Source organism: Elephantulus edwardii, unplaced genomic scaffold (genome assembly GCF_000299155.1).
Source record: "Elephantulus edwardii isolate Elephantulus edwardi_28Jun2011 unplaced genomic scaffold, EleEdw1.0 scaffold00003, whole genome shotgun sequence".
NCBI classification, from domain to species: Eukaryota; Metazoa; Chordata; class Mammalia; order Macroscelidea; family Macroscelididae; genus Elephantulus; species Elephantulus edwardii.
In genome coordinates this window covers 38,201,716-38,216,303 of record NW_006399753.1, presented here as the reverse complement: position 1 = coordinate 38,216,303, position 14,588 = coordinate 38,201,716, and the positions used below count along the sequence as shown (strand labels likewise).

Genomic DNA, 14,588 nt, shown 5'->3' with positions numbered 1-14,588 from the left:
TGAGCACATCCAGGGCAACATCTGTTATCTGAAATACTTCAATTGGTATATCATCTATTCCTGGGGCCTTATTTTTTGCTATTTCATTCAAAGCAACTTGAACTTCTTCCTTCAAATGATATGATACTTTACAAAATTATTTTTCTTGATGTTAGATGATCTAATATATACTGCTTAAAGATTTTAAAGTATCTTCACTAATTTGCAAAAATGAAAAGAATATCAATTTAAAATTCAGTCTGGTGCTGGTTTCTTAATGTACCATGTCTACTCAAATAATATGTGGCTTAGACTGCAGCAGTGGACTCAAGTGTATCAGGAAGTATGAGGAGGGCACAAGATAGGACAGAGTTCTGATCTGCTGTTCATAGGGTCACTAGGGGTCATACTTGACTCAGTGGCACCTAACAACAATGGCATCACACAGGTGAAAAAGAAGGCCATCAGCAGATGTGGAACGAAACTGTAGATCACTTTGCTGGTTCTAGCAATTTTATTGTATTTTCTGGTTTCCAAAGCTGTAAGTCATTGAGAAAGGAAACTGCCCATCTTGCTCCTGCAGAGCAACTACTAGGTTTTAATTGCTGGCCTATCAGCTAGCAGCACAACACATAACATATTACACCACCAGGGCTTGGGAGGGTGTTAAATAACTTTAGTTTTGCTCTATATATCCATATTTTTTTTTCTCACAGAATATCAAAGTGATGCAATGTTCTCTTGGAAATAAAATCATAGATTTGTTACATAGTTATTTGGATTATTTTAGTAGATGGTAACACACTGTACCACCAGAGCTTTGGGGGAAAGGGGAGAGTCTGTTAAATAACTTTGGTTTTGCTCCATATATCTGTATATTCTTTTGTTTGTGGTTTTTGCTCCATGTAGCAATATCTTTTTTTCTCACAGAATATCAAAGCGATCTAGTGTTCTCTTGGAAACAGGAATTAAATCAAAGATTCATTGCATAGTTATATAGTTTATTTTAGTAGATGGTTGAGTATGCTAAGGAGTCAGGTTTTTTGTTATATTTCTAAGGTTTTTTGTTGTTGTTTTAGATTTTGTTTAAATTTGTTTATGTAAATCTTTTTTCTTTCCTTCTCTTAAGGTTGCTGGTGTTGTTGGTCGTGCAGACCTGCTGTGTGCCCTGTTCTTTCTGTTGTCGTTCCTTGGCTACTGTAAGGCATTTAGAGAAAGTAAGCACTGCCTATGGCCTCTTAATCTTGCATCTTCTTCATGTGGTGATCTTGCTGAGCAATGTTTTAACAGATGTGAAATTATTGGTTTATATATGTATACACAACATTCTCTTGGAGAGATTATGTGCTGAAAGGTATAAACTCCCTTTAGACACGTGTGTTTATTTCATTGCTTTTTTAATAATTTGAAGCTGTAAGATCATTGTTCATAGGAGAGTATCCTACTGGATGATGAAATGCTTTTTTGCACTTGATACTGAAGCAGCTATGGTTGATTTTTGCTGTTTTATTTCCAACAAAATTGTAGGAAAAGAACTTTGAGTTAGTATTTTTTTTTTTATTAAAGGCGCTTAGAAAAAAAGAAAATACAGAGTTACTAAAATGCTTAGCTGTGAACTCATACTTAGGCTGTAAGGTTTTCATTTATGTCAATTCTCAGAATTAAGTACTTTTTATTAAGGTCACACAGCTATTTATGGCAAACTGGGTTCACATTAAAGTGTCCATCTTTCTTCAAAGCCAATGTCAAGAGCATTGTGCTTTTCTGCTTCCCTGTACTCCTGGGACATGATAAGCCAACTATATCAAAACAATGATTTTAAAATAGCCGAGATGTAATGTCACTGAAGGTAATGTAAAAATGGTCAAAATGGCAAATTATACATGGAGAGAGAGAGTTAGGTTGATATATAATAGATAGATACAGATGTCTATCTTAAAGAGAGAGAGATTCACAATAAAAAAATAACCAGCAAGTACAATACATCCATTTAAAAATTGTTATACTTTATGTGTATCATCCTATTTCTCTCTTAAGAACAATCCTTTTTATTCAAAGATAAGTGCCAAAATGTTTATGAATTAAATGTACAGTATCTAGGATTTGTTTCAAAATTAGCTGAGAGAAAGCAGAAGTTTTGTATGGAATACAGATAAGACAAAACTGACTACTTAGGTAATTATTTAAGCTGAATAATAGAGATTAAAGGACTTGTATATTAGTATCTCTGTTCTTTTATGCATTTCTTTTTGTTAAAAAAGATTTCTTTTTGGTGTTCAGATGAGTTGGTAGATTTAGAAACAACAGATTTTTGTAATTTATTTTTTAATCATTAAAACATCTTTTTCTAAAGCAATGAAACTATAGAAAACAAGTGAATATTTTGTTTCATAATTTTGGTTATGCAATGCTGAGAGAAATCTTAAAACTAACATGTCATAATATAATTTCATATATGAAAAACATGCAAAACCTAAAGGATTAATATAAATTATAAAATGTTTTATACTAATGACGAGACTTAAGCAGTAAGTCACACAATAATGTGAGCACTTGTGAACACACACATTCCCAATTTTTATAAAAAGTTACCTTTTTCTAAAATAAAAACAACTTAAATCTTATTGCTTCCTCCTCATGCCCTCATCACCCCATCCCAACTCCCTTCCACTCTACCCCACAGAAATGAGCCATTACCCACAGGGCACCACCCCTGAGTCTGTGGTTCTGCCTCTGTACCTCTGTGAATTTGGGAGATAAACATTTAAAGAGCCAAAACCATTTTCTTTCTCTGCTCATCCCCTTTGAAATGGTTAAAAATTTTATCTTGCATGGATCTACAGTCCCTGGCAGCAGCAGCCAAGAAATCAAGTGCTGCATTGGGTGAGTCAGCTGTCAGGGACCTCTCCAAGGTACTGAAAAGCAGCAATGCCAGTTTGAAGACTAAAGTGTTTCTTATTCAAGCCATGGTCTTTTCAGTTACTTCCTGCATCTGAAAGTTGGATATGGTCTGAGGATGACAGTAGAAGAATCAAAGCCTTTGAGTTGTAGAGTTGAAGAGGGCTGAATATCCCATGGGCTGGAAAAAAAACAACCCCAAAACAAAAAACATGTCTCAGAGAAGGTACAGCAAAGGTATTTCTTGGAGGCAAGGATGATGAAACTCCCTGTCTCACATACTTTGGGCGTGGTATTAGAAGAGGCCAGTCCTTGGAAAAGAACATTGTGCTTGGGAGGGCAGAAAGTCGGCAAAAGAGAGGAAGACCCTCAACAAGATGGATTCACGCAGCTGCTGGAGCGGTGGGCTCGAGTATATCAGAGGTGGTGAGGATGATGCAGGATAGAGCCGAGTTCAGTGCTGCTGTGCATAGGGTCACTGTGAGTCGTGGTTGACACGACAGCACCTAACAACATAACCATGGCATTTCCGTCATACACATGTGAAGATTGGACTATGAATGAGGAAGGCCAAAGAAGAGTTTACGGTTTTGAATGTGTTGACAAAGAATATTGCACATATCTCAGACTACCTAAAGAACGGACAAATCCATCTTGGAAGAAGGACAGCAAGACTTAACTCACACACTCTGAATATGTTATCAGGAGGAGTAAGTTGCTGAAGAAGGACACCACGCTTAGAAAAGTAGAGGGTCGGTGAAATAGGAGAAAGACACTTAAGAGGGATCGACAGTGACTGCAACATTGGGCTTAAGCAAAGCACCTGTTATGGAGATTCTGTGAAATCAGGAGTGTTCATTCTGTTATACAAGAAAAACTATGAATTGGATTCAACAGCAACTAACTATAGCAAAAATGTCCTGTCACTATAAAATATGTTGCTAAAAAAATCCAAAATATAAATGTTTCTGTACTACTTACCTTACTCTTTGCTCTGAATGTTTCTATGTTGAGGCAGTCAAAATTGCCAGTAAAAGACTACAGGGATGCTCCATCAGGGCATGAGAAATTATTTACTGATGTAGAACGGGAAAGTAGAGTGAAATCAAATTCACTAGTGGGCATCATTCCCCCATGGCCAGCAGGCACCTCCTGCGTGTGGCAGGTGCAGGGCAGATGTTCAACACATGCCTCTGTTGTGCTGTACTACCAGAGACCTCATTCCTGCCCACCAGAAACAGATATAGAAATGTGGTTGGCTGTGTGCCATATAGTGCTGTGAATATGTAAAAGACAAAGAAACTGTGTGCTCAGAACAAGGGGTAGGAAGGCTGCTCTGGTAAGGTGAAGAAACTGGAGGAGAAAAGATGGCCCACTTCCCAGCTTCCTGATCAGAGAATGTTAGGAGCCCAAGGCATTTATTTAGGCAGCCTGGATGGGAGCTCTAAAGGCAGGCTACTCTCCCAGCTTTCTAAAACAAAGTTTTCTTTCAAGAAATGTTAACCTAAGGGAAAATTACTCATAGACCAGATTTTTCTCCTCTAATTTGTAGTGTCTTGTAAGTCAGTGGGAACCCCTAGCAGATGCAAAACATAAATATAAGACTCGAATTCTTTAAGTCATAGTAGATGTCTTTGAGGGAGCTCTGGTCGTCTAGAGAGTTAAGGAAGGTGATTCAAATCCTGCTGCTTCGCAGGAGAAATGTGGGCTATCTCCTCCCTTGATTCATAACATCTGAAAACTCACTAGAGGGCCAGCAATGAGTTGTTGAATAGAGAGGTGATTTCAAAAAGAGGCGAGGAACCTTGAGCCTATGACCCTTAATCCCAATCCAAAACATATGCCCAGAAGAAATGAAAGCCAGAATGCAAGTAGGAATCTGCACATGTCCATCACAGCATCATTGTTCACATAGCCAGCTGAAATGTCCAATAATAGATTAACAGATAACAATGCTTTATTTACACACAATGAAATACTACTTAGCCATTTGTTGTTAATGTTGTTGATTGCCTTCGAGTTGAGCACAACTCATAGCGACCCTATAAACAAAAGGCCTGAAGTCCCTCTACAACTATCAACATTTATCAAAGTTCATAGTTTCCAGAGGCAAGTTGTTTAGGAAGTCTAACCACCTGAAATAGTTGACATTTTTATCTTGTATGAATCTACAGTCTGCTCTCTTGGCACCACCAGTCAAGATATCAAAAGACATGTTACAATGAGAAGGTCTACTGTCAGGGACCTTTCTAAAGTACTGAGGAACAATGATGTCGTTTTAAAGACTAAGGTGCACCTGAATCAGGCCATAGTCTTTTCCATCACTAGTTGTACATCTGAGAACTGGATAAAATAAGGACAAGAAGAACCAATGCCTTTGAGTTGTGGTGTTGGAGAGGAGTACTGAGTAGCTCATGGACTGCCAAAAGAACTATCAGATATGTCTTGGAGAAAAGTATGGGCAGCCAGAGTGCTCTTTGGAAACAAGGGTTGTGAAGCTTCATCTCACACTTTGGGCATGTTCGTAGGAAGGACTGTTCCTTAGAAAGGGTCATCATGCTTAGAGAGGTGTAAAATCAGCGAAAGAGAGTTGAAGACCCTCAACAAGATGGATTGACACAGTGACGGCAATGGGTCTGTCTACATCTGAGATGATGAGGATGGCACAGGATAGGACTGGGTTCAGATCTGGTCTTAGGATTGTTATGATTGTACTTGACTCAATGGCATATAACAAAAATGAATCATGGGTATGGGACAAGATTGTTCTACTTACTAGTTCATTCTTTTATATTCATTATATAATAATAATACGTTGTCTCCTAAGCTGGCAATTAAATTTGAACTTGCAGTCATATAAGATAAATATATATCAATAATCATATTTTTTTCCGGAGAAAATAAAAAATCCTTTACATTTTTCTCAAAGACAACTAACTCTAAAGTTTCATAAAGCATTTTTTTCTTTTTAAATATTCTCAAAGTAATTGATGCTTATTCTCAACAGATTTCAGAGGCATCAGATGACTTTTGGAAGAAAGTGCTAAGAAAGATTGACTATGCAGATCAATCAGTTAGGAGATATAAATGTCTTGCTACTTCTAAAGGTTGTTCTAAAAACTATCATGAAATTAATAAGTTCTTCTAGCAAACAAAATGGTACATTTATTAGCTTCCTTAGTTGGATTATTCTCATATAATGGTGAAAAACTAAAGACATTTTCTTTTCCTAAATTATTTTATAACGTTTTTTGTGTTCTGATTCATAGATTTTATGCATCTTGAGATGTATTCTTAAATATTTGCCAATTATAGAATTTTCCCAAGATACATCTATACAAAATATTTTTTAAAAATATAAAGCCTATTAAAGCTAATAATATAATAAAGGTGCTTAAATGAGTGATGGTTTTTTCAATTAGTATTTTGATTCACGAGAATTTGGCCACGTATACCAGTACTAGTATAAATATATGGACTATTACTAGTAACATCTTTCTTTTTGAGGCAGGTAAAATTCTCTTAGTATTTATCATGCATTTGTTTTGGAATTGGAAATTATCAAATCTTTAATGATATGTAAATATTTTCAAAAGAGATAGCCTAGAAATACAGTATTTTGTGTGACATAGCAGTAGAATCTTTGGCTTCTCTGGAAGCCCTTATAAGAGTACAAATAGATTTTCTTTTGAAGTTAGTGTCTACAAGTTAGCTCATTTTCCTTTGCAGTACCTTTTCACCAAAGATTCTATAGAAGACTCCTGATCAAACAGAACGGAAATTTGGAACAGAATTTAAAATTTTCTTGGGACTATCATTTTCTGGAGCCTACTTTACACCAAAATGATCCCCTGAAGATTTGTGCTATGCACCACAGATCTGATTTTATCTTAATAAAGTACATCTGATTTGAACATGGTACTCTTTAAAATAATTGTCTATCAGAGAACAAATTGACACTAACAATTTTAAAGATTGGAGAGGAAGCATTGAGGGTAGTCATTTATGATAATACAGATAAATTAATTTGGAAAATGATAATAAGAATGGTAGTACAACTTGAAGAATGTGATCAATGCCACTGAATTGTGTTTGTAGCTAGATGTTTTTGTTGTTGTTGTTAAGTGCTATCGAGTTGACCATGACTCATAGCAATCTTGTGAACACAGATCTGACAGAACCTTGCTGTTCCCTGTGTCACCATCATCATCTCTGATATAGTTAAGCCCACTGATAAAGTTAGTGTCAGTCCATCTTGTTGATGGTTCTCCTTCCTTTTGATGACCCTCCACCTTTCCTAGCATGCTGTCCTTTTCCAAGGGCCAGCCCCTCTCAACAATATGTCTAAAATATGTAAGACAAAGTGTCAGCATTCTTGTCTCTAAGGAGCATCCTGGTTGCATTTCCTCCAAGTCATATTTATTTGTTCTTTTGAAACTTTATGGGATACTCAGTACTCTTTTCCAATACCACAAATCAAAGGCTTTTCTTCTTCTGTCATCCTTAGTCATTATCCAACTTTCAGGTGCATAGCAAGTAATTGAAAAGACCATGGCTTGGATCCGATGCACCTTAGTTTTTAAACAGACAGCTTTGCCCTATAGCACTTTGTAGAGGCTGTTGAGAGCAGAATTTCCCAGTGAGACTTGTCTTTTGCTTTTATGAGAGCTGATACAAAGAATATTGATTGTGGAGCCAACTACGATGATATCATTGACAGCTTCAGCCTTTTATCTGTGTTAATGCTGCCTATTTGCACAGTGGTGAGAGTTTTTGTTTTCTTGATTTTGAGATGTAATCCATATTGAAGGCTATAGTGCTTAATCTTCTGCAACAAATGTTTGGTGTCCTCTTAATTCTCAGCAAGTGAGTTTGTATCACCTGAATAATGCAAGTTGCTGATAAATCTTCCTCCTATCCTGTAGCACATTGTTCTTCACAGAGTTCACCTTCTCGAATGATTTGCTTAGCGTACAGATTAAATAGGTAGGTAGAAATGATACAACCCTGATATAAACTTTTCTTGATTTTAAACCATGAAGTGTTCCCTTGGTCTGTTTGGACAACAGATTCTTATCTTGGTATAGGGTTTGCATTAGTACAATTAAGTGTTTTGGGATTTCCATTGTTCTCAGTGTTACTTCAAATGCCTTTGCATAGTCAAAAGATAAACATCTTTCTGGTATTCTCTGCTTTCAGCCAAAATCCATCTGCCATTAGTAGTGATATCCCTCAGGTACTTTTGGCCTTTTCTAAACACAGCTTCACCTTCTGGCAGTTCTCTGTCAATATACCATTCTAGCCACTTAAAATAATCTTCAGCAAGATTTTATTGACTTGTGATATTAATGATATTATTTGGTAATTTCCACATTCTGTGGGATCACCTTTTAAGGGACAGCTAATAAGGAATGTTTCTAGTCATTTGACCAAGTGACTCTCTTCCATATTTCTAGACAAAGACTAGTGAGCATGTCTAAAGCTGCATCCATTGAAACATGTCAGTTGGTATTCTTCCTGGGGCCTTCTTTTCTACAAGTGCCTTCAGTGCAGTTCAGGCATCTTTCTTCATTACCAGTGGTTCTTGATTATATGATGCTTCCTGAAATGGTTCTGTGACAGTCAGTTCTTTTTGGTGCATTGTCTCTGTATATTACTTCTATTTTTGTTTGATACTTCCTGAATCGTCCAATACTTTACCCATAGTAATGCAACTTAAGACTTGAAATTGTTTTTCTGTTCTTTCAGCTTGAGATATGCTGAGTTCTTTTTTATTTTCTAACTCCAACTCTTTGCACATTTCACTGTAATACTTTGTAAGATAGTAAGAAGCAGGGTTGACCATCTACTTCTCAAACAACAGATATTTGAAAACTCTATGAACAGCAGAGAAACTTGTTCAATTCCATGTACTGGAAGTAGAACTTTCAAATTGGAAAACATTGAAAAATAAGGAGAAACAGATGAAGACATCCATTAATAATTTGCATATGAAATATATGAAGTATGAATCTAGGAGAAGTGGAAGTTCTCAACAATAAACTGAAATGCATAAAGATCAACATTCTAGGTATTAGTGAGCTGAAGTGGATTGGGATCAGCCACTTTGAATCAGACAGTTAGATGATCTATTATGCTAAGAATGCAAATGAGGAAGAATGATGTTGCATTCATAGTCAAAAAGACTATTTCAAGATTTGTCCTTAAATACAGTGCTGTGAGTGATTGGATTCTAACCATACATATACATGGAAGATCTGTTAGTACAATTATTCAAATAGATGCACCCGCAAGTAAAGTCAAAGATGAGGAAATTGAGGATTTCTACCAACTTTTGCAGTTGGAAATTGATCGAACATGCAGTCAAGATTCACTGATAATGACTGGAATGCGAAAGTCAGAATGAAGAAGGACTTATGTTGTTGGGTGCTACTGAGTCAGAAGTGACCCATAACTGACTCTCCAGTGAGTTTTCAGAGACAATACGTTACATGGGAGGAGATTGCCGTTCCCCCTCCCACGAAGCAGCTGGTGACTTCGAACTATGTGTCCTTGGAATTGCAGTGTGCAGCTTCTTGTCGCTAGGCCACCAGATCTCCCTAAAGAACTGTTGTCATTAGGTGCCGTCAAATTGAGTACAACTCATAGTGACCCTATGAACAACAGTTCTGAACTCTGCTGCCATCACAGTCTCTGACACACTTAAACCCTTGCTGCAGTCACTGTGTCAGTCCATCTGGTTGAGTGTCTTCCTTTTCTTAGTTGACCCTCTGTCTTCCCAAGCATGGTACCCTACTTCAAGGAATAGCATTTTATAGCAACATGCCCAAAGGATGTGAGAAGAAGTTTTATCATCTTTGCATAGGAATGCACCTTTCCTAGTGCATATCTGTTCTTTTGGTAATCTGTAGAATATTCAATATTCTTCTCCAATATCACAGTTCAAAGGTCAGTTCTTCTTCTGTTATCTTAGTCATTGTCCGGCTGTCAGATGTATCACAAGTGATTGAAAAGACCATGGCCTGTATCAGGCACACCTTAGTCTTCAAACTGACATCATTGCTACTCAATAGTTTGGAAAGGTCCCTGACTGCACATTTTCCTAGTTCAGTACACCTCCTTATCTCCTGACTGCTAGTACCAAATATATTGATTGTGGATCTAAGAAAGATGAAGTTGTTGAAAGTCTCAATCTTTTCTCCGTCTATCATGATGTCCCCTGTTGGTCCAGTGGTGAGAATTTTTGTTTTCTTGACATTGAGATGCAGTCCATACTGAAGCAGTGCTTCAAGTCCTTCTCACTCAGCAGGCAAAGTTGTGTCATCTGCATAATGAAGGTTATTGATGAGTATTCTTCCAATCCTGATGCCACATTCTTCATAGCGTCCAGCTTCTCAAATAATTTGCTCAGTGTACAGATTGAGTAGGTATGGAGAAAGAATACAGCTTTTCTTGGAGGATTGTTGTTGTATGCCATCCAGTTGGAAATGACCTACAGTTTACCCTCCCATGGATTTTCAGAGGCATTAAATCCCACAGGAGGAGACTGCCCATCCTTCTCCCACAGAGCAACTGGTGGATTAGAACTACATGCCTTTGGGATTGTAGTGCAGCTTCTTGAAGGACTTTGTTGTTGTTGCGTACCTTAGAATCAGAAACAACCCATAGCTGACCCTCTGGTGGGTTTTCAGAGTCAGTTCATGGCATGGGAAGAAAATGCCCATCTTTCTCCTGCGGAGCAGTTGGTACCCTCAGAACCACAGTGCAACTTGTTACCACTAAACCACCAAAGCTTCCTCTTCAAGGACTAGTAGAAATTATAATCTTGGTAACAGAAATGAGGCTGGAAATTTAATGATTGAATTTCTCTGTTGTTATTGTTGTTACGTGCCTGCGACCCATAGCGACCTTATGTACAACAACCTAAACTGTGCCCTATCCTGTGCCAATCTCGCCATCTCCAACACATCTACCCCCATTACCCTAGTCACTCAATCAATCCATCTCATCAAGGGTCTTCGTCTCCTGCACTGTCCCTCCACCCTCCCAAGCATGACGTCCCTCTTCAAGGAGCAGCGTGGCTTCACCCTCTCTAGGACAAACCTGTTTGTTTTCTGAATAGTCCATGGGATATTCAATACTCTTCTCCCACACCACAGCTCAAAAGCATCAATTCTCTTCTATCATCCCTAGTCATTGTTCAGCTCTCTGATGCATAGCAAGTGATTGTAAAGACCATGGCATGTATGATTTATTCACTGCAAATACCTTTTTTAAAAAAAGTCAAATAACAAATATATATATATATATATCTCACTTGATGTATTATACAGAAATCAGGTTGATTACATCTATGGAAAGAATCATTACGAAAGCTCTGTATCAGCTGTCAAAACCAGACCGCATGCTGACTGTGACACAGATCCTCAATTACTCATGTGCAAGTTCAAATTGAAGTTGAAGAAAATTAAAACAAGCCCACAAGAACCAAAATATGACCTTGAATCTATCCAACATAAATTTAAAAACCATCTCTAAAATAGGTCTGAGGCAACTGAACACTAATTATCAAAGACCAGGTTACTTGTACATCCACAAGGATATAATTTATGAAGAAATCAAAAGGTCACTACAAAGAAGAAAAAGAGAAGACGAAAATGGTAGTCAGAAGAAACTCTGAAAATAGCTGTAGAACATCAAGAAGCCAAAATGAAGGGAAGAAACGATGAAGTAAACAAGATGAACAGAACATGATAGATATAGTTATAATTAATTTGTTGAAATGGTTTGTCTTTAGCTATGCATACTTCACCAAAAAACAATTTAATAAGAAAAATAACATGGACCAGACAAGTATTTAGTCCTTTGCGGTCACTCACTGGCAGGTTATTTAATCTCTGAGAAATATAAAGCATTAGAGGATCACTCTGCTACACTCTTCCAAACTTTAGTGCCTTGACCCTGAAATTTATTATTTCCATGAACTTTTTCATCCTTTTCTGTCCTTTAACTTTATTCCCATACCCCTGCAGACTTTGAGGTAGAGATCATAAATCTCTTTTCTGGGAGTTTAAAATGGGTATTTTAAAGTACTTGTCCCTCGAGCTGCATTCACCTCCATTCTGAATTGGCTTTCTAGGCTATTTTCAGTTAGTGCTCATTGTTTCATATCACAGACTATTGACAGAGTGATTGCACTGAGCCTTCCAATTTTGTTGCAACTCTGGAGGCAGAGTCAGCCTAGATTCTTAAGAGAGGAACTTGGGCTCTCTGTAAGCAGCGTTTGGGGGAAATCTCCCAAGTTCCAACATGAAGCGGTTCTCTGACCCTTTCATAGCAAGACTGACCTGAGCCTCATCCACTATCACTTCAGCATACTGACCCTGCTCATTCCCAGTCACTTCACCTCTGCCCACTCTTCTGTTGCCTTTTCCTCTTCATATCTCCAAGACCCCCTTTCTAATTATCCTCCAACCAGTGCTGATGAGCTCCAGTAGAGGCCCACCTTCACTCTGTTGACAGAGGTTCTGTAACTGCAGCAACTGTTCTGTTTCTGCTCTTCAGCGCTCCTTAATAAACATTCCAAGAATAGAACCTGCTGCTTTTCATAGAGATAAAAACTCTTTAAAATAGTCCTTAAATGTCTTCTTAATGGGAAACTTCATACATATGGTGACCAAGAGTCTTTTCAAGAGGAACCGACTTTTTGCAAATTAATAATATTTTTATGAGAATGAACAGTAAAAGCCTTAAGTACAAAACTAATCCTGAGAAAGGCATTCATGAAAAGACACTTTCTGGTTCTGTTCTAAAGCAGAACAGCTAATCCTCATTTATTGACAATCTTATTACCTAACAATAGTAAAAAAATCTACTGTCCAACTAGTTTGTATACTCACAACATATATTTACCAGTAATGAACACCACTGTACAAGGTGAGTATAGCTCTTAACTGTGATAGATAAGCCTATGTGTCAGCTTGGCTTGTCCATGATTCCCTGGTTTGGCAATTATGTAATAATGAAATCTGATAGTTGTAATAGAATATAATCATACTTGAGTTTTGCATGATGCTGATTTTTGCATAATGATTATCTCTTTGGGACTTAACTCTACCAATAAATGAGGAGTGGGTGTATACCAGCGGCAGCTCCCATCAAGTTGTCTCTAACTCATGGCGACCTCTCATGTGTCAGAGCACAACGGCTCTGTAGAGTTTTCATTGGCTAATTTTTCAGAAGTATATATCCAGATCTTTTTCCTAGAGCAACTCTGGATGGACTCAAACATCTGTACTGCTGTCAGCACCTGGACTCAGCCATTTGCAGCACCCAAGAACTCCATAATATCAGAGAGAGTATCATTTTCTTCCTCTTCATTCTTGGTCAATCATTTCATCACCATTTATTTACCAAGCATGGAGGACACCCTTCCTACTTAGTTCTATGTCTGATGTTGGAAATACAAGACTAGAAGGACAAAGTCCAGGCCCATAATGACTTTGTGTGCAGACAAGTCAGTTCTGACTTATAGCAACCCTGTAGGATAGAGTAGGGAGCTCTAGTAGTAAAAAGGCACGTTGTCAGTCTAAAGGCAAGTGGTTCAAAGCCACTAGCTGTTCCATGGCAGAAAGATGGGCCGTTTTCTCCCAAGTGATACAATAGTCTCTGAAAGCCAACTGGATGGAGAATCAGCTATGAATCGGTTCTTACATGACAGAATTTAACAGTATAGGTTAGAGTAGAATTGTCCCATAAGGTTTCCTGAACTAAAATCTTTTCAGAAGCAGCTGACCAAGGAGGGTCTGGTGGGTTCAAATCTCTAACCTCTTGGTAAGCAGCCAAACACTTTAATCATTGCATTGCATGTCTTTTCTTTATTTTTATGAGAATAATTTTTATTTCATGTTCTTATGGTATAATTTTAGGGTTTTCCAAGATATACAAGCCATATAGTGAGAACTGCTCATAAAATTGTTTAAGAACATAGAGCACAAAGAATTGATGATTGTATTTCTGCTGTTGCTTCTGAACTGTGAGATCTAGAGCAAATCATTATCTCAGTTTTCTTACTTGCAAAACATTTTATAATTGTACCAAATCTTGGTATTGTTGTGAGAATTGTATAATTTAATGTATACATAAATGTGTAGAATAATACTTGGTACATAATTATAAAATTGTGTATATAAATGACTTTTTTATATTATGTACACACACAATTTATGTAGTATATATTCCACTAATTCGAGGTGTTTTGACAGTTCATATCAGTTCATTCTTACTAAACTAAGCCTGACAGTTTTTAAAACCATCAGAGCATTACATGTCTTTTCATAAACTACAATTTATTTTCTCCAAATGCTTGAGGAATGGGGTGTTTTTGTTCTCCAAACTTCCTGGTTAACATTTTTCCTCTTTATACCCATCACATAGCAGGCACTAAATACCATCTTTCCATGGTAGAGGGTTGTGTGTGTGGATTTGATGGCTATGACCTTTTCCCTGCTAATTTATTTCACCTCTCTGTTAAATGCCTTTAAACCTAAAATAGTATGGCCCTTGAGACTAATAGCAATTCAGAAGTGTTTTCGTTTGGAGTTTGAGATACAAGAAAAATTGTTGTTGTTGTTGTTGTTGTTGTTGTTGTTATGTGCCATCGAGTCGTTTCCGACTCATAGCGACCCTATGCACAACAGCTCTAAACCCTG

At 37.4% G+C, this 14,588-nt stretch overlaps 1 protein-coding gene across 4 annotated transcripts in view; it reads left to right on the top strand.

The window, feature by feature from the left end:
• TMTC4 (transmembrane and tetratricopeptide repeat containing 4) overlaps window positions 1-14,588 on the top strand; it is a 114,111-nt gene that overhangs the window by 30,819 nt on the left and 68,704 nt on the right. For 2 of the 4 annotated variants that reach the window (XM_006879386.1, XM_006879387.1), the window contains one exon: window positions 1,109-1,200. In XM_006879386.1, the coding sequence (XP_006879448.1) occupies window positions 1,109-1,200 (92 nt within the window). The remainder of the gene's footprint in view (window positions 1-1,108; window positions 1,201-14,588) is intronic. The other 2 variants (XM_006879389.1, XM_006879388.1) reach the window with 1 other exon arrangement.